Source organism: Cygnus olor, chromosome 4 (assembly GCF_009769625.2).
Source record: "Cygnus olor isolate bCygOlo1 chromosome 4, bCygOlo1.pri.v2, whole genome shotgun sequence".
NCBI lineage: Eukaryota > Metazoa > Chordata > Aves > Anseriformes > Anatidae > Cygnus > Cygnus olor.
The window spans coordinates 75788689-75814997 of NC_049172.1; the positions used below are offsets into that span (position 1 = coordinate 75788689).

Sequence of the window (26309 nt, forward strand, 5' to 3'; positions counted from 1 at the left end):
CGCTGTACAAAGGCATCATTCTCGTTTCACACCCTGACAGCCGCGCGTCAAGACACGGGGAAGCGGCATGGAGCAGTCCTGTGTGGGTCAACAGCACCTTTCGTATGAGGATTGTAAAGCCCTGTCGAGACACCGGTTTGCTAAACCTCACAACACCCCTGTGAGGTAGGTATATTACCCCCCCATTTTACCGACGGGGGGAACTGAGGCACAGAGAAATGCAACGGCTCGGCCGAGGCCTTTGGGCAAGCCTTTGGGCAAGCGACATGGGCAGGAGGCCTTCCTGCTCTCGTTCCTGGCTCGTGGCTCCGTCCCCGTGGGGACAGCAGTGATAGCAGCCCACAAAGCCACTTCTGGGCCTGCAACGTTTTTGAAGGGCTCCTGAGCCCCTCGAAAGCACCATGGTAGCCAGCTGCCACCAGCGCCACAGGCATGAAAACCATCTCTCCTTCCAGGTACGGCCCCGGGATCATCACTGGGTTTTCTTGGAAGGGGCCTGGAGGAGCCGGAGAACGTGGAGCCTTCGTGGCCATGCCCCAGCACTGTATGGCATGGTCCGAACTGGAAACCACTCTTCTCTGAAGGCAAAAGTCTCCCCGGAGACAATGCCCAGCATTGAACTCTGGTGGCAGCGGGTGGCAGGGGATGTCACCAGGCCCGGAGGAGAAGGAGGAGGTAGCTAGGAAGATATTACACAGCTTTTGCTGCCACCGTCGTCAGCATCTTGCTTCGGTGTTGGATGGACCTCAGGGCACCCCGACCAGCCCATGTGCAATGTCAGGAAGAATTAAAGCTGGGGGGGAACCTGGCAAGGAGGCGATCCCCAGAGCTGTGGTGGAGGTCCCACCGTGGTGCCCCCACCATCAGCCCACCGCAACCCTTAGTTGTATCACGGTGCCAATTTTCCCCTCTCCTCCCCCTGCCACCACAGTTTGTGTGCTGAGTACTTGTTCTGTCTTATAAAAATAGTCCTCTGGTATCAAAAAAAAAAAAAACAAAACAAGAGAGGAATAAAAGTCCCCTGTCACCAGCAGCAGTGCAAATCAGGAGAGCCAGCTCAGGGAGGATGGGCTTAAGGTGTCCTTGGTTTGTCACTTCTTCGAGGGGAAGGAGGTGGATTGGACTTTGATGGCTGGGACTGGCCTAGAGCAAGAAAAAGAAAGGGAAAGGAGACGATTCATCAGGGTGCAGAGAGACCACGCATCTGCCACCCCCATCACAGCCAGCCTTCCTCAGCTAAGGAACGCAGAGCTGCTGCTGTCTGCGAGATCAGAGGGACCTGGAAGTGCCACAGTCACCCCACATCCTCCCTCACAAATATCATCCCAGCCTCGGTCACTGGGTGTTCTCTTTTGGTGTATACTTAAAACACTGACAGGAGACAGAGTCCACCAAAGCACGTGGTGGCACCAGGCGGTAACCAGTGGTGAGAACTGGGCGCCCACCTGTGTGGGAGAGATATCCTCCAGGGGCTGCTGCTCTCCCATTCCTGAGAACAACCAGAGTGGTTTGTTCACTACCAGAGACAGCCCCGAACCAGCCATCCCAGTATGAACCCTCATCAACTCATTAAATTTGTCCCCTCACCCAACCAGCAAGGAGAGTGTTTCCCTCCCTTACATATTGGTGGTGACCAGTACTGAATCAGGACCAGGACATGGGTACATCCAGCTCCCCAGCACATCTGGTCCTCACAGTCAACACTTTCTGACACCATTTAAGAATAGTACAGCCAGGGGCTGCTCCCAGTGGGCAGCAAGGCCAGAGCCACCTTATCTGGGGAGCTAGCCAGGTCTGGCTGCAGGGATGTGCCAAATTTTTTTTGTTTCAGACCAGAGAATGGGCAGAAGGGACAAATTGGAGGGATTGAGTTACACCAAGAAATTTTGGGGCATACTCAGCCTCCTTGTGGTGGCAACTACAAAGGCATAGGAATCTAAACTAGTTTAAGAAAGGCAGAGCAGTACTTAGACCATCTGGGGATGAGGGTCAGCTTCAGTTCAGCGTGGTGTCTTCCCTCCATGGCTGGATAAGGCCCATGAGCCTGGCTAGCGGGAGGGGATGCAAAAACATCCACTGACCCCTTTTCCTGAGAATTTAGCATGAGCTGAAAGGATTTCTTTAGCTATGATACTGTAAAGGACCAAGACTGAATCTCCCAGCTCCAAACTGGGAGGTGTCTGTGACTCACCTTTGAGGTGGCATCGGCCTGTAGGGAGGAAAGATGAAAGAGAGCATCACTGTCCGTCCCTGTATTCCCCTGTCTCCCAGCAGCAAACCAGCAGCCCCCTTTGTGCTTGAGGACGAGGAGCCACACGCACTCATGTATCACAGAATGGGTTGGGTTGGGAAGGATCTTAAAGATCATCTAATTCCAACCCCCCTGACATGGGCAGGGACATCTCAGGTTGCTCAAAGCCCCATCCAGCCTGGCCTTGAACACTTCCAGGGATGGGGCACCCACTAAAGGCTGGCATCTCCCTTAATTAATCCAAACCCTACAAAAACCCAGCAGCGTAAGGACCCAAAATCTCAACCTTGGTCACCATTGGCCACCATTGGCCAGACCCTGCAGGTTTGGGCCAGGCATAGAGCCACACACCCTAGGTCATACTACAGATGAGGGCACAAGGAGAAGCCCATAGCACACCACGCTGACATTTGGGGTGTCTCACGGGACCCCTGCTGTGGCTGCCTGCAGGACCCCAGCTGTGGAGGGAGGTAGCTCAGCTCCTCTTTTCTCAACTTACTTGAACGGCCTCGTAGGGTGGCTCGTGGTGCTTGTACCCAATGCCTTGAAGTTGGTAGGAGGGACCATGACCAGCAGGGTCTGTCCGTGTGCAGGAGGCAGCTCTTTGGCCAGAAGAGGACTTCCAGGCAGCGGCCGACGAGGCGGCTGGTGCTTTGGGCCGACCTGGGATCACAGAGAAGACCCTTAGAGGAGCCTCCAGTGGCCTCCTGCAACCCTCCAAAGCACATGGGGAGAGACAAGATCCTTAGAGGAGCCTCCAGTGGCATCCTACAACCCGCTCTGTCTTGCTGTAGAGCTGAGAGGCTTCAAGGCATACAAGAACAGTACCCAAACTACCCTAAAATATTCCCATCATCTGCTGAGCTTTCTTCACCATTGCAACAGATTCGTTTCTTAGGGTGGCATGACAACTCCTTAATAGTTCCCAACCCAACAGAGCCCCAGGCAGCCAAAAATGAGGAATTTCTACGAATACAGCAGGAAACTCAGCCACACTCACCAGCGGGGTCCTCACGGGGCTGCAGGGAAGAGGTTTCTTCGGAGGAGGCAGTTTAGCTTGGGAGACGACCGTTTTGGTGGGGACCATGGGCGATTTGCTGGCTGGCAGAGGTGGCCTGGCAGGCTTGGGGTCCCTCGGGCGCGGGGGGATGGAGTGAGGTGGGGGACGAAGCGGGTGGACGATGTTGACAGGCTGGGGGCCGGGATGGTGAGCGCTGGGTTTGGGAGGGAACGCAGCACGCGATGCCTGCGGGGATGAGAAAGAGTCATGGAGGAAACCCTCAGGTGCATTTTTCTGGGTGCTGAAAAGCAGATGTTCCTGCAAGGTCTGGGTGCTAGGGAGTCACAGCACTCCCTGTCTATACCCTATACAAATATATAACCTATATATACCCGATTTGCCCTATACCCTATATAAATACCCTTGACAAGAATAGAGTTTTTATTCCACTCTCTGGCACAAACCTTTCACCATCCCACCCAAAAGCTGAGCACATTTGCTCCTCACTAACCACAAGAGAGCACGCAGGGAGAAGAAAGGTGCTCAGGAGACCTGGAGCAGGGCCAGATCTGGGGAATTAATCTCAGGTTTCTACCAGAACGAATTAGAGATGAGAGATATCAACCATTCTGCCCGGCTTTCGCGTCCTGTGGCCAGGCTCAAAACCACCATCACTCTTTCTTTGTAAATTCTGCCTCAGGCTTACTCACCCCAAGGACACTAGAGATGCAAAAGCCACCAGCAGGACTGCAGAGCCCCTGCCAGGCTTTGCCATGGGGATAGGGCAAATTCCCTGCAGAGACTCCTAGCAGTCACCCAAGTTTTTTTAGGTAGGCAGAGCTCAAAAGACTCACTTTTAGCAGGGATCCTTACTACTGCCCTAGGGCTCACCCCAAAATAACATGCAAAACCAGCATGGAGCTGGCCCTGTTACTAGAGGGAGATGTGATCAGCCACAAGTAACAGGACCAGGGAGGAAAAGAAATGGAAGTTGTGTCATTACTTACTTTGTTAGTGTAGCTGGAGATGGAAATGTCCCGCAGGGTGAAAGCAGCTTTGGAGTGGCCACTGGTTGCCTTCCGACCAAAGGCTTTGTTCCTGCCCGGGATCAAAAAAGTAAATCACAGAGGGCAAAATAAAGCAACCATCCTTGCAACAGCTGCCTCCCAAAATGCTGCACGTCTGCGAGGTCCTGTCTCCACAAACAGATAGGGAAATATCTTGCAGGTCTGGGCGAGCAGGGACAAAAGTCAGTCCTGAAATAATGAGGGGATGGCGGCATTTCTGAAGTCACTAGCAATATAAAAGAAGGTGCTTGTCTGGCTCTGGGTTTTTTATCTCAAATGCTTGCAGGAACTCTAGGGTAGGGGGGTGTGCCTAGGCTGGGAGAGGAAATAATGAATATTTAAATTCTGTGCTCATTTAGAGCCCTTCCAGCTCTTGCAGCCTGCTAGGAGCAGATGGCAAGGAGGCTGCTCGGTACCAGGCCACCTTCATCATCGCTATCTAGGGTCACCCTGTCCAGGGGATCATTCCTGCCTCTGCTCAGGAGAGATCTGAAAGCCTCAGGTTGTCCCCAGGAGGAGCTCTTTGTATTGCAAAGCAGGTTTCATACCACTCTGAAGCAGGTCCTGTGCTCCCCCTGCTCCCCCACAACTGTTCCTACCAGGCTGGCTGCTGCCAGGGGCAAGAAAATAAGGTTTCAGGGTGCCACTGGGTCCTCAAGAGAGAGAAGTTAGGATGTATCACCCACCGGTACGTCTCCTGGCCCCTCCTCCTCATCTCCTTGATCCATTTATTCAGGAGCGAATTCTCCCGCCGGTACCAGAAGTAGATGCCCATCACCAGGGCCGGAAGGATGAGCAGGAAGATGAGCAGAAGAGTTATTAAGATGGCTTCATGATCTGTTAGAGAAAGCACAAGGATGAGAACAGGGCTGGGAGGGCTGGCAGCCTCCAGGTTTGCTTTGGCTGGTGCTAAATCCAGAGCATGGCTCTGCTCGATGCAAACACTGAACCCCTCTGCCCACTCCCAGCCACCCAGGCTCGAGACATCATTGCTGCATCACTACACCTCCAGAAAATGGAGCAGTACATCTGCTGGCCTCTGATAAAAATGGATGGCCACCAAGCAGCCGCGGAGCCTGCCTGAACTATCCCAAGGCAGCACATTTGGGAACTGAGCCGTCGCCAGCTTCATCGCCCCGTCTCCCCGTCGCATGGCATCGCCCCAGCCCCAGCAGCACCACAAGGTGCCAGGACCCAATGATCCTGAAGGTCTCTTCCAACCTTAATGATTCTGTGATTGTAGTACTCACTGTCGTGCTGCACGGGGCCGCTGTCCACGCTGCCGCCCAAGCCTGGCTTCTCGCAGTAGGGGGGAGCCCAGCCGGCATTGCAGTGGCAGTTCTTGTTGCTGTTGCAAACCTGCAGGGAGAGAAGGAAGGCTGGAGACCACCAGGACACATGGAAATGATGGCCCAGCGGGGGTGAGATCAGATGGCAGGAGTCTGGGCTGAAGGAGCTTAGCCCCTGTTAATATTCCCCCCTGGGACATCACTTGGATCGTGGCTATGTTGGACTCAAATCTGCGATTGCAATGTACAGAGATGTTTTCTTGCTGGCATGTTTTTATCCCTGCTCTTTGCAGAAACCTTGCAGACAGGCATCTTACAGCTTCAGTTTTCACACCAATGGCCTTAATACTTTGTGTTAGGCTAGAAGTTTGCTGAACATCTTCCCCTCGGGGTATGTCCTACTAACCCACAGCATTTCTGAAGCCGAGACTCCAAGCCTTAACAAAGCTGAGCGCTGGGTGTTGTACCTATCACCTTTTTCTGCATAACCCAGCAGTGCTGTTTGTTGTCTCCTTATCTGACTAAGCCATGGCCTAGGGAGTCCTCATATGCAGGGATCAAATCTTTGTAGCCTTTAAGCATTGGACAATAGTGGCTTTTGCTATTCGCTGAATCACTTCCTTGCATTTCTGCAGTCCCAGTTGTGTTTCTGTCCATTGCTTTGTTCTCAGAGGGAACAGGCACCTGCTCTGAGCTCTGAACGCTCTCCAGTTCAAGCTGGACCCTGATCCAAATTTTGCAGATGGTCGTTACATCAAGAATGCTCTTCTCCCTCTAACTTGGACACAGATAAGCAAAGACCTCAGCTCAGTCTCACCTGCAGCTAGCGTGAATGTGAGTATTACGAAAAGCAGATGCCCCGCTGTGTTGCAAGGCTCATCCCTGGGGGACATAGCTTGGTTTTGCTTAAGGATCTGAGCCCATCTCAGGAGCCTGCTGTAGGTCTTAGAAACTCACCCCATGGCCATTGCATTGGGAAACACACTTCTCCAGCTCAAAAAGGGAGGCATTCTGGCACCGGCGGTCTTTGCAAACCTAAAAAAAAGACAAGAAGAAAAGGTTAGGAAAGGTCTGAGGGACAGGACAGGGATGTTTGGCTTCATAGATAGGATTCTGGAAGGACACTGAAGGTTGGAAAAAGCAAGTTGGATAAGTCACGTTGTCCCAGGTCAATGCATTTCACCCCAGTTTTCAGCACAGCCCAGAAATCCTCTGCCCTCTTCTGTCCCGTACAGCTCAGTGGGGACCAGCCACCAGCCACCACCACCTCCCTCCCCGGACACCCACCTTCTGGAGAAGGCATTTCCCATCCACCCCAAAAGGCAGGTTTTCAAAAAAGTCCATCCTTTCTCATGAAAACATCAACTTTTTGGCTTCCAACCCAAACTGGGAAGAAAATTTTGCTAGGAAAATGCCAAACAGCAGAGGCTGTATCTGCCCGGCCAGCCCGGTCTGGCACGCATCCCTGCTCCCAGCCCATCCCCAGCTGAACTGACCCTCTGAGAAGCACTTGGAGATGCAGGGGCTGTGAAGGAGACACGCTCAGTTAGCAGCATCTATTTGTATCTGTCCAAATAGATATCTCCATTCCTAACAGCTTTCCTGGGGGAAAATGTTTGTTCATAGGAGGAAGCCTCTTCCATCAAGTCCTGGGGCAGGCAGCCCCTGCTGTGGTTGCTCTACTTTTCATTAATGGGTAAATTAAGATGGAAACCAAACTGAGGAGGGCTTGGTTGCCTATGCACAAGCATCAGGCAATGTCTAGAAATGCCACAGCTAAGATGTCATCAGGGAAATGGCTGGAAATGTGGGGGAAATCAGGTACAGTGTCCTGGCTACCACGTGGAGAGCATCCACAATGGGAAAAGAGCCAAGGAGCTGATCCCCTTTAAAAGACCCCAGCCCTAAGAAGAGGTACTTACCATCCCATCCCCACATTTCGTCCCCGTCATCACCAGCCCGGGGTCAGAGAGGTCTTCCTCGTCGTCCTTCGCGGTGTACATGTAGGTGCCCCGGCACTTCACCTCCCGCCCGTTGAAGCGGATGGTGGTGTCGATGGAGACGGTGTTGGTCCCCTGGGGCTTCTTCGCCGAGCTCTGGCACTGGATCTTTCCGCACATGGCATCCCTAGGAGCAGGGCACAGCCGAGATGAAGGCAGGAGGAGTGGGGACTGGCTGCCCTATCCTTGCTGCCCCATTGCCCTCCTGCCTGCTAGCTCACCTCCCTCCGAATTCATGGTCATGGGAGAGGCTCAGCAGGCTCAGAAAGGGCTTAGATAAATCATGGACAGCAGAGATGGTGGGGAGAGAGATGGACAGAGAGGTGCTGGAGGGAACAGGCAGGGGTTCCCCTCTAAGATCACTGCTCTAACAGGGGATACTGGAGAGCACACACTCCTTAAATGACCTCTCCTGCAGATGCTGCCCTTGGTTTTCCCCTCAGGCTGGGCAGAAAGGTGGCACATGGTGCGATGACCTCCCAGCAGTGATGGGGACCAAGCCCAGCAAGGACCTGGTGGCTTCTGAGGCCCAAACCAGAGACATTGGAGGTGATGTTGGAGATGGGGATGCAGCCCTGCCAGCCCCATTTCGGGGTGAGCGATGGGATTTGCGGGTGATGGATGGGGCACCCACCTCTTGTCGCACTTGACGTAGCGCCCTTGGCTGTCCTTGCCACAGTTGCCGTAGGTGTTGCCAGCCATGTTCACGTCCTGGAAACAGGCATCCGGGGCTGGCCAGGCACCTGTGGTAGGGGGAAGGTCTTGAAGGCAGCAGGATGGGGAAAGCAGCCAGCAGGGAGAAAACCCAGGGCTGGGACCAGCTGGGTGTTTGCGGAGAAAACGCACTGGGGAATTCTCCTAGAGAGACTGCTGGGGGTGCTGGGTAAGGGACAGCACAGGAGGGATGAACCCCCCTTTGTGCTGGGGTCCTGCAGAGGATGGTGGCCCTGGGGGGGTATTTTGTCCCCTCTGTGCCTGCTGCAGCTCTCCTGGCCCTGGGGGTTGCAGCGCCGCTGTGCAAACGGGGACAGGGAGCTGGGAGCTGCCTGGGCTGGGAGTTGGGGGGTGTGGGTGTAAATGGGGTGTCTGGGGTGGGCACCGCAGTGTGCACAGGGGAAGGGCACAGCTCTATGTGGTGTAGGGCCATAAAAAGCATGGGGGCCATGCACAGGATACATCTATATGAGCTATAAGCAGCTACAGCCACACGGAGGGAGCAAACTCCCAAAGCATCTGGCCACGAGCAGTGTGGAGGTGACGCACACCCTGCCAGCCATAGCACCTATGGGCCATAGGGGCCGTAGTGGGGGCTGTATGCAGCATATAGGCTAAAACTAAAGCACAGGGGGCCATACACAGCACCACACGCAGCACTGAAGCTGGAGGCAGTCCTGAAGCGCTAGCATGGGCTGCACTGTACCGTGGAGGTGACTTTGCAGCGTACGGAGATGTGCAGCATGGGGACCAAACCCAGGGACCAAACCTGGCATGGGGGCTGTATGAAATGTATGGGCTGTATGCAGTGTGGGGACCACATGCAATGGCCCGATGGGCTGTGCACAGTGCAGGAGCAGGCACCTATGAGTGTGCATGCACAGCACCCCCAACCCCACATGTCTGCCCCGTGGATTCTGCCCCCAACCCTAATGGAGACAGCAAACACCCTCTGCTCGCTACACTCCAGCCCCACAGGAGGGCAGGGGGCTCGGGCACCCCTTGTACAGATACAACGCTGACCCCCAGCAGGGCTCCTGCTCCATCAAGGGGCCATGAGGATGCTCGTGGAGGTAGGACTGGGGCTCACCTGGCCCCCAGAGCTGGACACACTGCTGGTGGTGGGTCATGCACATGCCGTTGTTGCAGTACGCCTCGCCATAGGCGCAGGACGAGCCATCCAGCAGGTACACGTTGGCCGGGCAGTAGGGTGAGGCACCCGTGCAGTATTCGGGGAGGTCACAGGATCCTGCTGCTTCCCTGCAGGTCGTCCCAGCCACCTTCAGCTGCCGCAGGAGGAGAGAGAAACATCAGCACCCAAAAGAAGTAAATGGGACTAACTGGGACAGACGCTGCCTCCTGGCACAGCGTGGGGCCAGAAACCATCTGTAATGTCCCCTCTGGGACTGCGAGGGGCTACCAAGGTACAAAGACAGATTTTGTGGCTGGAACCCAGCCACAAAGCAGCCATCAGAGACTCCCCTGAGGACAGGAGTTTATGCACATTTAGGCACAACCCTCCTCGTTTGGCACCAGGAGTGTTGATCCTGGGGACACGAAGAGCATGGGTCCCACGGGTGCCATATCTCACTGCGTGGTCCGGGGGGGGGGGGATAAAGGGGATGATGAAACGAGGGGGTTACCCTGCAGTTCTGGCAGCAGTCACCGTGGGCACACTGGGCCCCCATCTTCAGCGTGCAGTTGTGCGCGTTGCAGCAGGGGTTGGTGCACTCCTGCGCGGGGAGACGGAGACAGCATCACCACGGGCAGCGAGTCCACCCCTTCCCTCCCCACCGCTGCTCTCGGCCCCTTCTCCACCCCTCACAGCACCACCCTTGGGACGCAGCCCCTTTGGGACCAGCAAACCCAACCCCCTTGGGAAGACCCCTCTCCGTGCCACGTGGAGGAAAGCAGTGCGGCACCCGTCCCCGTACCTCCACCTCCCCGCAGTCACAGTCCTCTCCGTCCTCCAGAAAGCCGTTGCCACACTTGCGGCCCACCACCAGGTCCTTGGTGTCGGGCAGGTTGAAGAGACACATGCCGCCTCCCTTCTGGAAGTAGTTCTCCAGCTGCCTCTTGCTGCAGGAGCTGAAGACGCGCGGGAAGGGGTGGCTGCGCAGGGGACAGATGGGGAGGGGTGGGAACCGGGGCGGTCGGGGCCAGGAGAAGGTGGAAAACCACAGTCAGAGCTGGGAAATAAGGACACGGGCGAACTGGCACAAACCCTTCCAGGAGCAGCAGCAGCAGCACCACCGCCAGCCAGGTGCACCAACACCTCCATCTCCCACCCCAACCCGCACCGCTGAGCGCCCCAAAAGCAGAGCACCGGACACTGACAGCCCAGGACCCAAATATTTGGACAGCTGGACCCAAATATTTTCCAGAGTGGGTTGGACTGGGCAAGCAGAAATGCTCAATGCTGCCCCCGGAGCAATGGATCTCCAGCAAGAAACCTCCTAGAGATAGGAGGCCCTGGGTCCTCTGCACGGGGCACACCACGGACCCCCTGACCCTAACCACAAGGTGGGTCTCTGCATGCAGTGCCCATGTGCCCAGGAAAAAATAAATTAAAAAAAAAAAGAGAAAAAAAAAAGAGAAAAAAAAAAAAGAGAAAAAAAAAAGAGAAAAAAAAAAGGGAAAAAAAAAAAAGGAATGAAAAGGAATCATTCGCAAGGCCTGAGCAGCAAAAATAAATAGAATAAAACCAGAAGCTACTACTTGTATGGTCAGTTCTCTAACACCCAGCTGGCCCTTCCCTTAAGGAGCTGGACAGGAACCGGTGGTTTCCTACAGAAGATCTGAGAACGGCTCTTCCAGAACTTTGCACATGTTTTGAGGGTTTTTTTTTGGGTGATGCCCTGAGAAGGAGGAAGCAGAGGAGCACGGCTCCAGCTCTCTCTTTCGGTGCTGTTTTCATTTCCTCATATTGCTGAAAAACAATTTCTTTCCTATGAGCATATCTCATTTCTGACATGAACCGTGGCCCTTTCTGAAGAGATTCTGAAGTCTGGGGAAAATCTCTAGAGCTGCAGGAAAAAAACAGTAAGTCCCTGCATGTTACGATAGAGCAAGCAAGTAAATATACCCATAAACTGGTACATGAACATGCAAATAGGGACAGGCAAAGATGTACTTCCTGCACGTGTGGGGGAAAAAATATTTCAGAAAAAAAAAAAAAACATAAAAAATGTCAGAGGGAGATGCGGTCAGGCTGCCCATCTGCAAACACCACCTGCAGCTTGCTCGGGGGCTCGTGGCCGTGTCCTGTCCCTGTCCCTGTCCCCGTGTCCCTGTCCCCGTCCCTGCCACCTCTTACCCGGTGGCCGCTGCCATGACGCAGCCGCCCTGCTCTGGGGTGGCCTCCACGCAGCAGCCCTGGCTGTCGTGGCTCATGCCGAAGTTGTGGCCGATCTCGTGGGCCATGGTGGCGGCGGCTCCGATGGGGTGCTCCGAGTGGTCCTGCGCGGGGACAGGGGCTGTGTCAGTTTGTAGGGGTGGCCCACAAGGTCCCTGCGAGGGACCACGGCAGCCCTGGGCCTGCAGCTGGGTGCCACGCAAGGAGGGTCCATGGAAGAGGTAGGGTTTGGTCTCCTGAAAGCCCCCCGAGGGAAAGATTTTGGGCTGGAGCCGACTGCTGAAAAGCTGGGGCCTTGGAGGGCATGTCCCAAAAGACAGAAACCTCATGCACCACGCTGCCAGCCTTAACCAGGGACCACAGGCTCACCAGGGCCACCGTCACCCCATAGGGAGAGGCATGAGAGGTCTATGGGGTGGGAGACGACCCTGCAAAACCAGAAGAAGCAGGGGGTACTCGAGGTGAGGAGCCAAAGCAACACAGGAGACCCCAAGGCTGCTGCCCACTGCAGTTGGGGCAGGAGGGCTTGGCCAACATCTGAGAGGGGGAACGGGCCACCAGCATCGTTGGTTGCCCTCAGGCTGCATCCCAGGACCAACCTCGCTCCTCCAGCCCCAAAAAGATGGGGTGGGGATGGGGTCCCCAAGGCAGGAGGAGCAGCAGGTCACCCCGTGCCTCCTTACCATGCTGACACCCCCGGAGTTGTCCGCGCTGCACATCCCCTCCAGTGGGGCCATGCCGATGGTCGTCCCCCTGAACGTCTTCCCGCTGCTCGGACGCCCACCGGAAAGGAGAGCGGAAGGGTAATTAGTTCCTCCAGGCAGAGCAATTAGCAATTAGCCCTTTCGGAGGGCTCGGGCTGGGCCGGGAGGGCGCTCACGTCAGCAGCTGGGCGTTGTCATGCTTCTTGCGTGCCCTCAGCGCCTTCTTCCACTGCAGGAAGGACCAGAGCGTGGCGTTGGCGTCGCTGGTCACGGCGCACTGGTCCCGCTCCGTCCACACCTCCAGGCCGATCAGGGCCACCTTGATGTTCAGCGACCTGTAAAACTGCAGGGGGACGGGGCTGGAGGGGACCAGCTCTCACCACGTGTCTCCCATCGTTGTCACCTCCCTGCTTTCCATCCGCTGGGCGACTCAGGGAACGCTTGTCCCAAACCCAGCTGCAAACACGAGCTCCGCCAGCAACAGCGTGGGCACAGGACCAAGTTGGGGTGGCATGATCCCACCCACCAGCTGCCAAAATTGACCAGCTTGGAGAACCACGGCACCAATCCTGCCCCAGCTCAAGGATGCCAGCTGAGATCCTGGCTCTGAGGCTGCAGCAGGGCGACCCTCCCTCAGCTGCCACCATCATGGCATGTCCCACCATGGGGACAATGAATTTTCCACCGTGTGCTCATGACTGCCACCTAAATTCCCAGCACCAGTGACACGGGGACAGTCCCTGAGGGTCTCCGACGGGCTGGCCCCGAGCCCAGGTGCTTCCCACGCGCTGGGAACGGCAGAGGTGGTGACAAGGGACCGGCGTTACCTTGTCCACGTAGTTTGCGATCTCCACGATTCGCTGCTTGGTGTGGCCCAGGTTGAGGTTCTGGTTCCTGAACTGCAAAGAGGTGGGGATGGAAGAAGGTCAGCAGAGCAAGAGCAGGGAACAGAGAGTGTTCCTGGCTTTTCTGCAGGGGACCACGTTTTGGCCCCCGTGGCACTCACCAGCGTGTTGTCAGCAACGATGAAGAGCTCCATGTACTTCATGGTCCTCCAGGCATCTCTCTTCGCCTGTAAATCAGACAGCAAGGCTTGGAGGAGCAAAGGGGTGGGCAGCCCGGGGGCCTCATGGGCTCCCCAGACACCGCAGAGCCGCCCAGGACGGACAGCTGGGTGGGGAAACTGAGGCCAATTTGGGCTGTTACAGCACAACCTCCCCGTGTCCCCCCATATCCCATCCCACCCAACGCAACACCAGCCCCAACCCACGTCCTAGACTCCCTCTGGGGTCTCCTCCCCAGGCTGAGACCCCGTGAGCCGCCCGCCCGGGGCAGCAGCAGACATTTAGGGAGGGCGCAGGCAGACCCAGTGGTGCACGAAGGACCCGGGGCTGGCTTTACCCGGCGCTCCGCCGGCCTGAAGAGCCGGGCGATGGCACCCACGGTGCTCCCGAAGTCGTCGCCGTGGGCGCAGGTGCCCCCTGCGATGGGCAGGTGCTCCGCTCGGAGGATGACGTGCTGGCCCGGCTCGGGGGTCCCCAGGGGGTGCAGGTAGTAGCTGTCGTTGCTGCTCACCACGATCAGGCCCCTGGATATGGAGAGCAGCAGAATGGGATCGGGGCGGGGGGGGGGGGGGGGTGATGGAAAATCAGCCCCGCAGAGCACCGAGCTGGGCTCGCAGGAGCATCTGTGATGCTCGGAGGGGTCATCAGAGCGGGGTCTCCGCGGAGAAGGAGGTGGCAGCACATCCATCCCCCCTTTGACAGCCCTAAAACCCCACTGCAGGCTCCGTACCGTATTCCCGAGCAGGTGCTGAGGACGACCCAGGAGCTCCTGTAGCCCCGCACGTGCCCGTGGTAGTAGCAGTGGTCCTGGGAGAGAGGCAACGGAGACCTCAGTTAGAAACCACCACGCAGAGCCGACCGGCCATAAATCCCACGTATTCATCCCAAAACAAGCTGCCTGCTTTGAATTTCACAACTGGGCTAGCAGCATCCTTCTGGACATGGGGATGGATGGAGCCAGGATGCTGACAGCTCTGTAGGTCCAGCCTGGGACACGGACGGTCCCCGCACGTGGGGGACTCATCGCTGGAAGGGGACACTGGGGACAGTGGGCGTTGCCCGTGCCTGTGTCCCAAGAGCTCCAGGAGCCGTGTGCTGTCTCAATCCTCCTGCACCGGGGATGCTGCCAGCCAGAACACTGTGCCCCATCCCTATAGGGATTTGGCTTCAGCCCAAGCAGTTTCCCAGAGCAGGCTGGACACGTGGATACCCCTGAACACTGCCATGAGGACAGGGGACCTGCACGGGGAGGGGACAGGAACATTTTGGGTGGCTTTGCTGCTGCTTGAGCTCTCTGCGTGACTTGAAAGAGGCACAGAGGATGCAGGTCCGGAGCATTTGGGGATGCTTGGGGCTCTTCATGGGGAAGCCGAGGCTCTGGGACACCCCAAAACCATCGTCCCCCTTCTTCCAAGATGAGTGACACCCATCCCTGGCACCCACCGTGTGGTTGGGAGCCACCGTCACCGGCCGCCCGTCCGTGGTGTAGTGTGTCTCGGTGTAACCCGGTGCCAGCAGCCTGCGGAGAGAGAGGAGTGATGAGGAACCCCGCGATGCTCCGGGAATGTGCTGGCCCTTTTGGGGCCCACGGCCAGCAAGGACACAGCCTGGCACAGGGGGACCAAAGGGACGGGGAGGTCCCACCGCTGCCCAGCCCCAGGAGATGTGCAGGGGGATGAATCACAGCCTCTGGCCCCTTTCTGAAGTCCCCAGGTCCAGCAAGGATGGGGCTGCCCATCCTGCTCGGGGTCCTGGGCATGGAGGGAGCCCGGCTGCCCGCCCCCGCTGTCAGAGGGCTTGCCACCCTGAGGATGAGCAGCTGGGGGGGTGACAGCTTCCCCACAAGCACCAAGCCCCCCGTGGGACTTCAGCAGAGCCCCTCGGCCCTGCTAAGTCTCCCTTCGCCCCTACCCCAGTGAAGCAGCAGCATCCAAAGTCCCCACCAAGCCACATTCCCCAAGGGGCAATGCCCAGCCTGGGAAAGATGGGGTCGGCCCCATAATTGGGGTCCAGCCCCAGAGCATGTCAGGTTTGGGGTCTCCAACACAGCCTCGGGCACATCACTCACGGCACGACGAGGGTGCTGCTCCCGATGCGCCACCGCGCCAGCACCTCACCAAAACCAAAAATGCTGGTGAAAAAAACCTCGGGCTGCTGCTGCAGGGCCCTGCCTTCGCCCTGCTCCCCGCGGCTGCCAGCCGTCTCTCACCCCGGCCCCGCGCTGACAAATTGCTTCCTGCCGCCAGGCGAGAAGAGCCAGAGCTCAGCCCGCGTCCCACGCGCCTGCGCACGGGAAGACTGATGGCAGAGAAGCAAAACCCGGCCCAGACACCGGGGTGATGGGCTCCCTGCCGCCCGCAGGAGGACCACGAGGGGCAGGGTTCAGCTGCTGACCCTTTGGGGCTGGGTTTCCGGGTCCCTTCCCCGTGGTTTTGCTCTTGCAGGAGGAGAAAACGCAGCCAGCAGCCAGCCCCAGAGCGGCTTCGGGCCCCCCCTTCCCTGTCTCTTGGATTCTTTTTTGTATCCGCTCTGGTTCCAAAAATGCTGCTGCTGGCACGCTCCTGGCACCCACGTCCCCGCGAGAAGGCGCCTGGCACCAGTAGCTCCAGTCTAGCAGGGGAACCAGACGGGAACTCGGACTGGGTCCTGGAATGGGGACAGGGATGGGGACAGGGATGGGTCAGCTGAGGACGCTGGAGATGTGAAAGCCTCCGTGAGGTGTCTGGGGACAGGGGGAGCCGGGAGGGTTGAGCAGACCCCCAGCAGGAGCACAGCAAGTCCCAGCATGGGTCTTATCCCCCAGGATGTCCTCTGCAAGGTGGGAGCCCTGGGGAAGGGAAGGCAGGGAGATGCAGCTCCTCCTCCTGCTCAAGGGAAGGTCTTGCTGGAAGAGATCGTGAGGGATGGGTTTGGAGGCCGACCACCTCTCCCAGCACTGCAGGAAAAAAGATTTGGGGTCTAGCACAGCCTGGCTGGCCCACGGGCTGGCAGGGCTGAGGCAGCCCAGTCGGTTGGCACAAGACAGCAAACTTGGTGCCGTCTCCTTCTGATGGGGCTCAGCTCTCCCTGCTCTCTTCCAGAGCTAGAATTAGGGTTGTGAAAATAAATAAAAGCATTTCTGGGCCCGCTGCAGCAGCTAGGAACCAGGCTAGGCGTTGCAAGCTAGTTTGCAACCCCAGCTGGCAAAAAGCAGAAGCAGAAGCCGGACCTGCGTGACACCTCACAGCCACCGAGCACCAGGAGAGACCCGAAAACACAACAGCACAAATGACACGAGGTCCCCATGGACCGCCCTGAGGTTCTCCATGCTTGGCCGATCCGAGGCAGGAGCAGCAGAAGAGCAGCAGAGCTTCCCAAACGCCCTCGATGCCAGCAGCCACCGAGCTACTACCAAAGCCCCCGCAGCCCCCCCGGCAGGGCTGTAGGACCGTCTCCATCCTTCACCCACCCTGCGCCCTGCACCGTGGCACTGCCCAGCCCATTTCTGCCATGACACGGGTGTGAGTCACAGGAAAAAAGCATTTCAGCCCTCACCCAGCATCCTGCAGCGCTGCGTTGGCCGTGGCCAGCAGGAAGCCACCGCGACCTGTCCCTTCCCATGCAGCAGAAAAGCCACGGGCAATCCCAAACCGGGTGGTCCCATGGCAGGGATGCCCACCGCCCCTTCCCCACAGCCCCGGCACTTACTCGTTCCTCTCCAGCACCAGGACGAGCTCTCTGCCCTCGGCCATCACGGCCACCTCTGCCCGCGCCGGCGCCGGCTCCTGCAGGGAAAGCGAAGGAGGGACGGGGTTAGGAAGGGGTTAGGTGCTGCCAGGAGGGTGTGCACCTGCCTGTGTTATTGTAGGACCTACTGCAAAATGGAGGGGGGAGCAGCAGGACCGGGGTGGGCATCAGCGGGGACGCAGGGATGAGAGGTCCTCGAGCTGGGACCCAGGGGTGCTGGCAGCTGCACCGCCGCGGTGCCAAGGAGATGAATAGGAACGGCCCGGGGAACGGGGACCCGCGGCCCTACAGACACCCGGGGGCGGCGGGAGGAAGCGTCTGACTCAGCTTCCCCAGGATGCCGGAGGTTTTACTCAATCCCTCACTTTGAAAACGGGAACTGGTTTCATCACCGTGCGCACGGACCCACGCCAGCGGGGCTGGTTCGCACGTGCCGGGATGCGCTGCAGCCCAGCTCTGTGCCCCTGTCCCCAGATCCCTGCCCCAGCTCCAGGGACATGAAAATCATCCCTGGTGCCACTTGGCAGAGCTCGAAGTCTCTGTGTCCTGTTTTTTTTGGGTGGCCGTGGGGCTGGGATGTCACACCACCGGGGGGGTGGCAGCGGGTGACACTGGTTGCGGGTGGCACTTGGTTATGGGGAAACAGGAGAGAGGGCAAAGCTGTGGCGCAGGTGAAGGACGGCATCAAGATGCGCCTCCCCAGATCACAGACATCCCCTAAAAGCATCCAAACCCAGCCCCCCCAGGGTCTGTCCCCGACCCCTGGGTCCCTCCCGACCCGTGCGGGTCCCTCCTGCTCCCCAAGCAGGGCCGCTGCTGAGGTTTTCCCAGCTTGGGAGACAAATGGGCGAGGACGGAGCCGTCCCGGCAGTGCCTGGGCTGCTCGCAGCATCACGGGTTTGTCACCAGGAATGCGAAGGGGTGGGGGTGAAGTTGGGTGATTCCCAAACTGGGACAAACCGGAGCCCAAAAGCTCCTGCTGGCCTGTCCCTAAATCCAGTGGGGCATTGCTCCTCATGCACCCCATTCCCCAGGCACCGGGGGGACACCGGGAACCTCCAGCCCTGCAGCCCTGGGGATGCTCTTAGGGGACAGCACCGAGCATTTCGGGGTGCAGGGATGTGTTTTTTTCCCTGCAGGCCCACCCCAAGCTGAGCACCCCAAATAAGCAGCTCCCATCGGGTGCTCCTGTCCCCAAACAGGGCTGAGCCCGTGTCACCAAATTGAGCGAGGACGACGAGGGGCTGGTCACCCCATCCCATCCCATGGCAGCACGGGGACGTGTAGACGGATCCACGATGGCCAAGCCCCAACCCCGACGCCTCGCACGGCGTCTTCCCAGCTCCAAAAAAGGAGACCAGACGCAGGGCTTCGAGGAAAAAAAAAAGGCACAAAACCAGCGAGGAGCGGCGAGGCCAGGCCGTGCCGCTCCCCACCAGCCCCTGGTGGGCGAGGGGCCCTGCGCGGCGCGGGAGGAGGAGGAGGAGGAAGCCGGGGCCGAAGGCTCCTCTCTCTGCTCCGCCGCTGGTGGGAACGGGCTGTATTTTTAGAACATGATCTTATACAAACATCGCTCCCTGGCCAAACATGGTCTGTACATTTTTCTTGCGATTTCCCTGCTTTCCCCCCCGCCTCCCCGGCCCTCCCGTATTTCAAGCTCCCACCCCGATCCCTCTCCCCGCACCCATCTCCTCCTCCTCCTCCTCCTCCTCCTCCCCAGGCCCAGCTCCTTCCTCCCCGGTTTGAATTCCCCAGCAATTACTCCCAGCATCGACTTCAGGGCCTTGCTGGCAAAATGCTCGCTCCCAGACAGTCTTAAAGGGATACGAGGGTGAGCAGGCTCGCACCGATGCTCGCAGCCCCCTGTGCACGCTTTGTTGCACCACTGAAGGCTGGAAAATAAATTGCTCCTAATGGGGTCGGTGCTCGGACCCTACATGGGGCTGCATCCCAAGGTCTTCCCCTCCCCGTGCCTCAGTTTCCCCCGGGGTTGGGGATTACGTGGGGAGGCAGCAGGAGCTGATTCTGGGGGGCCCAAAACCCTGCAGAAATAAACAGCAGGATGGAAAGGATGGACAAGGAGCGAGCGTGCAACTCCCATGACAGGCAGGAGCCAGATAACCCAGCTCTGAGGCCAGGAATGGTTATGATGTTAATTGCATTAATTAAGCGTTGATAATTTTGCCCTGAGCATAAGTGACAGAAGTTGGGTCCCTGAGACCTGCTGGTTGTGGCTGGCAAGGGGCAGGATCAGCATCATCCTGGGCTCCAGCATTATCCTGGCTCCATCCAGCACCATCCTGGCTCCAGCATCGTTCCAGCTCCATCCTGACCCAAACGCCGCTGCCTTTCTCCACCAGCCCCAAAGGACACCCCGGACCCTCCAGGGGCTGCAGGAGCCGTGGCAGCCGTGGCCCCTCTCCAGCACATCGCAGCAAAGCCGGTCCCAGCGGGGGCTGCGCAGAGCAGCCGGGATGAATCTGCCCTGGCGAGGAGCCCACGGGGCAGAGCTCGACTCCGGTTTTCCTTTCCAATCTGCTGATCACAAAAACCACGGTCGTGTTTGGAGAGGGGCTGAGGCCAAGGAGATTGCATTGTTGTTCAAGGGGAAAGAAGATCTTTGTCTCCCCGGGGCTCCTGGATGCATCCTCGGCCGGGCGCCCTCCTCCAGCGCTGCTGGAAACATCAGACCTCGGCCTGGCCGCCAGCTCGGGCAGGTCCCACGAGCCCCGAGGTCCCATGCAAGCCTGGATGTAAGGAGGAGGGAAGGAAGATGGGTTTCCAACCCCGCCACAGGGGATGGACGCTCCGGGCTGCTCCGCAGAGGATGCGGTGATGGCTTTTGCAGCTGAGCTCCCAGCTGGAGCATCGTGGCCCAGCCAGGCTCTCCCCAGGCTCAGGAGGGGCTGGAGCCGAGCAGCAGAGTTTGTGTTCCAGGAGCTTCCCATCATCCAGACCTGTGTGGGAGCACAGGGACCACATCGCCTTGTCCTCAGCTAAATGCACACCAGCATCGAGATCTGAGAACCCCCAGGACAAGCCTCGGGCTCCAGCTGCTCACTGGAAAAGCACCCTGGGGTCAAACAGTTCTGGGGAACCAGGAGAATCGAGGCCCTGGATGCAGAGGCAGGATTTTGGTCGTTTCAAAGCAAATTTAGCTCAGAAGCCACGTCCTGGCTCGGTCTGTGCCCTTCCACACGCTGGGAAAGGGAAGGGCTTCCCTGCAGGAAGCAGATTGCAGGAGCCGTGCCGCGGAGCCGGGTGACAGCACCTGCAGCGGGGCAGGGTTCGGGTTCGGGTGCTCCCTGCTCCTCCCTTCCTGCTCCTGCCCGGCCCTGGCAATGCTTCCTGGGGACGGTCCTGAGCCGCTGGGATGCTGAACAGCATGGAAAAGGGGACAGACAGATCCCAGCCGCAGGACAGGGGGATGCTGGATGCTTCAGGGACCCAGCAGTGGGTGGGAGGATGCCCCACAACACAGCCTTCTGCAGGTCTTCCTATCCAGGGTGCCAGGAGAGAGATGGAGGAAGGCCAGGGGGTCTGCCTGGATGCAGCTGAGCCCTCGTGGCTTCACCCCCAGCTTGGCTACAGCAGCAAAAACCTGCTGATGGGGGTGACCCCGAGATCTCAATGAGGCTTGGGACGCCAGGACACCCCGCTCCTGCAGGCAGCTAAATCCACACGTGGCAAAAAGCAACAGCAGAGGGGAAGAAATCAGGCAGGGAGCGACCCAGGCAGCACAACATGCCGTCCTGCTGGCCAGTGAGACAGTGGGGACAGGGGACAGCTGGTGGCAGAGGAGCAGGATCCCACCCCAAGCTGGCGACGAGGGAGCTGTTTCCAATCAGGGTCCCCACGACCTCCTCCCTGGCCTCTCCGAAATCGCTTCCATGTGTGCCGGGAGCCGCGAGCCCGCGGGGATTTCAGCCCCAACAATAGGAGGCTGGGTCCAGCGCCGTGCCAGCCCGCACACGACGGGGCCACCGGCAGCTCCCTGCTCGCCACCAGTTCCTCCGGGAGGAGCATCGATGCCAAAAGGAGACACCACTGCGTCCGACGGGCGCTTCCCAGGACGGCATGGGAACGTGGCACAGGTCACCCCGCTAATCCTGCCCACTCCAAGCCGTCGTTTCCCACTTGAGCAGCGGATGTGGTTAATGGCAGAGCAACAGAGGGACCGAGCCCGGCCCGAGCCCGGCGTCCCAACACCTTGGGGACAACTTTGAAGGGTGTGCACAGCCCGGGTGCGCTCACACCTCCGGGCTTTCCCATCCACATCCACCCAACGCAACTCATCCCAGCCCACGATCCTGGCCATAAAATCCCTCCTCACTCCTGCACGCTGCCCCCAGCATCTCCTCCTCCTCCTCCTCCTCTTCCTCCCCACGGCCTCAGGCCAGGCAGGAGCGTGCCGCGGACAAACAGCCCCTTTGTGCGCCAGGAAGCCGTGGCCACGATTATTTCCAGAGTCTTTGCTGGAGGGTGGGAGACACGGGGTGGGGAACGGGGGGGCTGGATTAAATTTATCCTATAAATAAGCACTCGGCAACAGGCTGGGGGCAAAGGGTTGGATGGGAGAGAACCCTTCGCGACGCTTCGGGTCTCAATGTGGAAGAAGGAGCCCGCTCGCCCTTTGTCTGCTTCCCGCAGTTCTCCCCCCCCTCCTCGCCGCCCCTCCGAACAGCAGCCTCCTTGTTTTGGCCGTCTGGAGCCGGCTGAGGCACAGTGGATGCCAGGAAGCTCCAGAACCTGCCCAGCCACCCCTTTGCCTTTTGGTGGCCGTCCCAACCCCGAGAGCCACCGGGACGCGCCTGCACCCTGCTGCCCGATGCGATTTTGGGCAGCGGGGATGCTAGGAAGGGTATAAATAAACTGCCCGCCTCTCGGGTGCCCTCCGTCCAGCCTAAATATAACCCCATGGCTGGGGCTGCCGTGGAGCGGGGAGGGAGGGGACGTTTCCGCAGGGTGACCACAAGGTCCCCGAGGCGCCGGGGCCGGGCACACCGCAGGCTATTTCAGCTCCAGGAGAAAGACGATTCCGGGCAGCTGCTGCCGGTGCTGCCAAATCCCCCGAGAGAAGGCATTGGCCCAGAGGTCTCACGTGGAGGCATCTCAGGTGGCTTCACCGCTGCGCCCCCAGGCCACTTCCCGGCACCAAACCTCGTCAGCAACGAGGCCGCATGGCCCCAAACCACAGCGGTTTCCTGCAGTGACCCCCGTGGGTGCTCGCTGTGCTGGGAAGGGATTAAATCCTTCCCGACGCAGAGCAGGGCCCCATACGGCCAGCTGCTGGGTGAGGATCACCACAAGCACCTCCTAACAGGGATTTAGGCATGGTGGGGACGGAGGAGATGGCACGGAGGCCAGCAGTGAGCCCTAGGAAGAGATGTCCTCTCCTCCACACAACTCTTGGCCATCAAAGACACCAGAGCCATGCCATTTTCAGGGCCAGGCCCAGAGGCCGCGGGCCCAGCCCAGAGCCCCGGCGGCTCCCCCTGCCCCTCAGGCAGCACTGCTGGGCCGGGCGGGTGCCGGAGCCCTGGCACAGGCTGCCCAGAGCTTGGGGGGCTCCTCCTGGGGGAGCTTCAGCAGCCGCCGGGACGTGGGGCTGGGCACCCTGCTGGGGCAGGGGGGGACCCTTGGGGACAGGGTTCCCGCCTGCCCCCATACCCTGAGATCCATCCGACCAATATTTAAGGCCGCACTTAATTAATTCACCATTAATCCCTCCAATTTCCCTGCCCATCACCAGAAGAACCCCCAGAAGAACCACCATGCCCCTGGGCCCTATAAACTCGGTGTCCCCACACCACGAGGCCCTAGCCCCACGGGACCCAATCCTGCTCCGACAGCATGGTGCTGGGGACAGGAGCCGTCTCGGTCCTCACCTGCTCGTCCAGGCTGACAGCTCGCCGGGTGCGGCCCCCCAGGAGCCAGTGCGGGGTCACCCGCTCCCCATGGGACGCCGGGCCTGGGGGAGAGAAGAGCTGGTGAGCGTGTGAATGGAGCGAGGGATCCCACGGCAAGTCCCCACATCGGGAGCTTCTCAGCAGCCATACAAAGAGAAGAGGGGCTGCGGGGACAGCCAGGGACACCTCTTTGGGGTTTCTGGGGCTTGGGCATCGGCACAAGGCCGCAGCATCACCCCGTCCCCATGCCAGCACCCGCACTGATGCCCCAGCCTGGCTCCTAGAGCATCCCCGCTCTCCCAGCCCCAAACCAGTGCCTCCCCCCGGCTCCCAAAATCCCACAAATGGATTTTTCTTTTTTAACATATCCTTATGCTTTTATTCCACTGATCTGGATGAGGAGATTTGGTTCGGTCACCCAGAAATCGAGCCATTGTCTTCTGCTCAATCCCACAGCTGCTGAAGGAGCTGCAGCAGAGCACGGGTTTGCCCGAACCATCCCAGCTCCCCTGGGCAGAGCAGCACGAGCCATTCCTTGGCTCGACTGGAGCCAGGCAGGCTTTCTAAGATTTATTTTTTTCATAAACAATGTGGCTGTATTTGATTGCAGCAGAACGAGCAGCTACTGATGGCTTAAGCCTGGAAAACAACAGGGGAAAAAAAAAATATCTGCTGCTGAAGACACTGCTGAGAGGGGATGAGGTCTAGCAAAAATGTCAAGCGCCAGGCTACCTTGCCAAGCCAAATGTTGTCAGTGAAAGCTTGGATCTTGTAACCTTCCCCAGCCAAGGGCAAAGTTATTTACTAAGGGAGTGGAATAACAGGGCCCGTGGCTTTATAATTTTCTACGCTTGTTTTGGTTCCCCCTGCAACTATCTGGGGAGATTTGGATTGAAGAAAGATGATGTTATTGAAGAAAAAAAAAGAAAGAGGGGGGAAAGAAAAGAAAAGAAAAGATGAAGTTGTAGGTTGGGAACTGCAGAGTGAGCACTTAAAGCTGCCCAGCCTGGCTGGACTTGCCTGGAGATATCACACAGTGGCATTTAATCGGCTCTCATTATGTATATAGCATTTAATCAGATTCCAGGAATAACTACAGATAAGGTGGTGGCACATTCCCAGCTCCCTTCTCCTCACCTCCTCCAAAAAGGATAACGGGGCCTCCAACCCCGTGGCCGTACAAATGGGGAAACTGAGGCATGGTGTGAGTTTGCTGCTTCCCCGTTACAATGAGAGAGGAAAAAATAAAAATAAACAACCACTTTTCCTCCAGACAAAGAGGAGGGAGCCCCCGGCGATGGGGCCTGGAGGCCAAATTCAGGTTTTTTAGGCTGCTTGGGAAAATATCTGAGAAAAGTCCCGACGCCGGCAAGGGGCTGAGGCAGGGCCCGTCCTGCTCCCACGCTGTCGGGGGAGCATCCGTGCGGCGAGGGGCGGCCGTGCTGCGGGGTTTGGGGCTGGGCCACGTCGTAAAGCCCCTTGGTTATTAACTTCAGCTGCTCGCTGTTTTGACTAGGGATTTTGCCGGGAATAGCAGAGCCCCAGAGCCTGAGATAGGGCCTTAAAACTCTAAATTCAAAGAAAGGCAAACGAAGAACAGAGGGGGGAGTTCCCACCCCCTGCTATTTTATTTTTTTTCCTGGAAAACACGCTCCTTCCCAGCCCTTTTGGGAACACCACATCGGGAGCATGGGTGCTCGGGATGCTTTCAGTGCACAGCCTGGGCTGCAGCCGAATGGTGCCGTCCGCTGCTCGGAGCGGGGATTTGCCTAAAGTTTACCAAAACAGGGATTTCTGGCTCCCACCGCCCGCCCCGCTCCTCTCCCAGCAGCACGGCTCTCTCGGAGCTGCTGGAAAACTTGTTTGCTGCAGGACTACAGAATCCAGCAAAGCTCGACAGAAAAAAAAAAATCATAAAAATCGGGTGTTGAGGAAAGCCCCTGCTTCCTGGGGGGGCGGGTGGAAGAAAATATAGATGGAGAATGGAGGCAACAGGAGGCTGAACCCAAACCGGCAAAGACAGGCTTTCAGCAAACACCCGTTTAAAAAATGATAGAAAGCTTCAGGGAGAATAACGGATTTGCTCACAACAGCAGAAAAGGCCGAGTTTTACCCCAAAACACGCCTCAGCGGCACAAGCCGGGTTCTGCTTCAAGTTGCAGCCATCCGGAGCTGGGAGAATTACGGGGACCCAAGGGGTCCCCAGTTTGGGACGGGGAGGAGGGGGTGTCCCGGGGGGGCTGCGTTGTTGTCTCCCCTCCTCTCGCGGGGGCTGCGGCTGCTCACAGCCCTCCGCTCCCAACCAGACCATATAGAGGCATCGGCACGGCCCGGGTGGCGCTGGGAGGGGGCCGGGGGGACCCACAGAAAGGGGGTCTCTGGGGGGGGGGGGACCCCCACAAACACACAAAAAGCAATGCTGTGGGGTCAAGGGGAGGAATCGCAGTCCACAGCCACCCCCATGGGCTGCCCCGTGGCAGCCCCAACCATGCCACCCCATGCATGCCCACCGCCGCCGGACCCCATGCAAAGTGGGGTACCCCCATCCTCACCCTGCTACCCCCAAATTGGGGTACGCTGCTCCCTCCCCCCCCCCTCCCCCCCCCCCCCCCCATCTCCATCCCCTTACCTCGTGGTCCAGCAGCACCCCCCTGACCTGGGAAAAGCAGCAGCCCCAGGAGGAAGACGTGGTCCCCCCAAAGGATGGCAAAGCCCCGGCACCTAGGGGGCTTGCGGGGGGCCAGCCTCGCCATGCCCGCGCTGCCGGGGGCTGTCACTGCCTCTGCTCTCCGCCGCTGGCCCTGCCTTCCCTCTTATGCTCTCGGGTCCCCTCCCCTCCGTCCTGCTTCCCCCTGCCAGCCCCATTCACTCTCCCCGGCCTGTCCCGCTCGGCTGTGGCCGGAGCCCCCTTTCCCAGACACCCGGCTGCATCCTGGGGCCGAGCGGCGAGATGGGGGCGGCTGCAGGGAGGGGGCTGGCATTGTTCGCCTTTATTTATTGCTGTGGTTCTTGGCCGAGCCGGGCTGACTAATGAAAACCAGACGGGCGGCGAAGGCTGATCCCAAACTCTATCCCCCCTCCCCTGCACGGGACGTCCCACCGGAGCCACGGCGGCAGCCCCCCAGTGCTCCCCCAGGAGAAGCCTCGAGGAAGGGGGGGAAAACCAAAGCAAAGAACCCCGAGCAGGCCGGCGGTGCCTCCACCCGTGGCGAGGCGGAGGGGAGGCCCCT

General features: G+C 58.7%; 1 protein-coding gene across 1 annotated transcript; it reads right to left on the bottom strand.

Moving 5' to 3' along the window:
* On the bottom strand, nucleotides 1-26309 carry ADAM33 (ADAM metallopeptidase domain 33). The gene is made up of 24 exons (XM_040554486.1): nucleotides 25709-26309; nucleotides 23059-23141; nucleotides 17132-17208; nucleotides 14888-14963; nucleotides 14175-14251; nucleotides 13782-13968; nucleotides 13387-13452; nucleotides 13208-13279; nucleotides 12557-12723; nucleotides 12360-12444; nucleotides 11638-11780; nucleotides 10256-10433; nucleotides 9965-10054; nucleotides 9412-9607; nucleotides 8242-8350; nucleotides 7530-7734; nucleotides 6565-6642; nucleotides 5569-5677; nucleotides 5005-5155; nucleotides 4259-4349; nucleotides 3252-3497; nucleotides 2751-2914; nucleotides 2192-2209; nucleotides 1-1143 (listed from the first exon to the last, which is right to left on the bottom strand). Exons 1-24 carry the CDS (start codon nucleotides 25830-25832, stop codon nucleotides 1092-1094), a joined length of 2844 nt encoding a protein of 947 aa, XP_040410420.1. The 5' UTR covers nucleotides 25833-26309; the 3' UTR covers nucleotides 1-1091.

What these genes read in the sequence shown, in the direction of transcription:
- ADAM33 (XM_040554486.1), bottom strand. Translation starts at nt 25,832, where the DNA reads ATGGCGAGGCTGGCCCCCCGCAAGCCCCCTAGGTGCCGGGGCTTTGCC. An exon ending in TCAGGCCGGCGGAGCGCCGG is followed by an intron (nt 13,453 to 13,781) that starts GTAAAGCCAGCC and finishes TCTGATTTACAG; the next exon opens with GCGAAGAGAGATGCCTGGAG. An exon ending in GTCATGGCAGCGGCCACCGG is followed by an intron (nt 10,434 to 11,637) that starts GTAAGAGGTGGC and finishes TCCCCTGCGCAG; the next exon opens with CCACCCCTTCCCGCGCGTCT.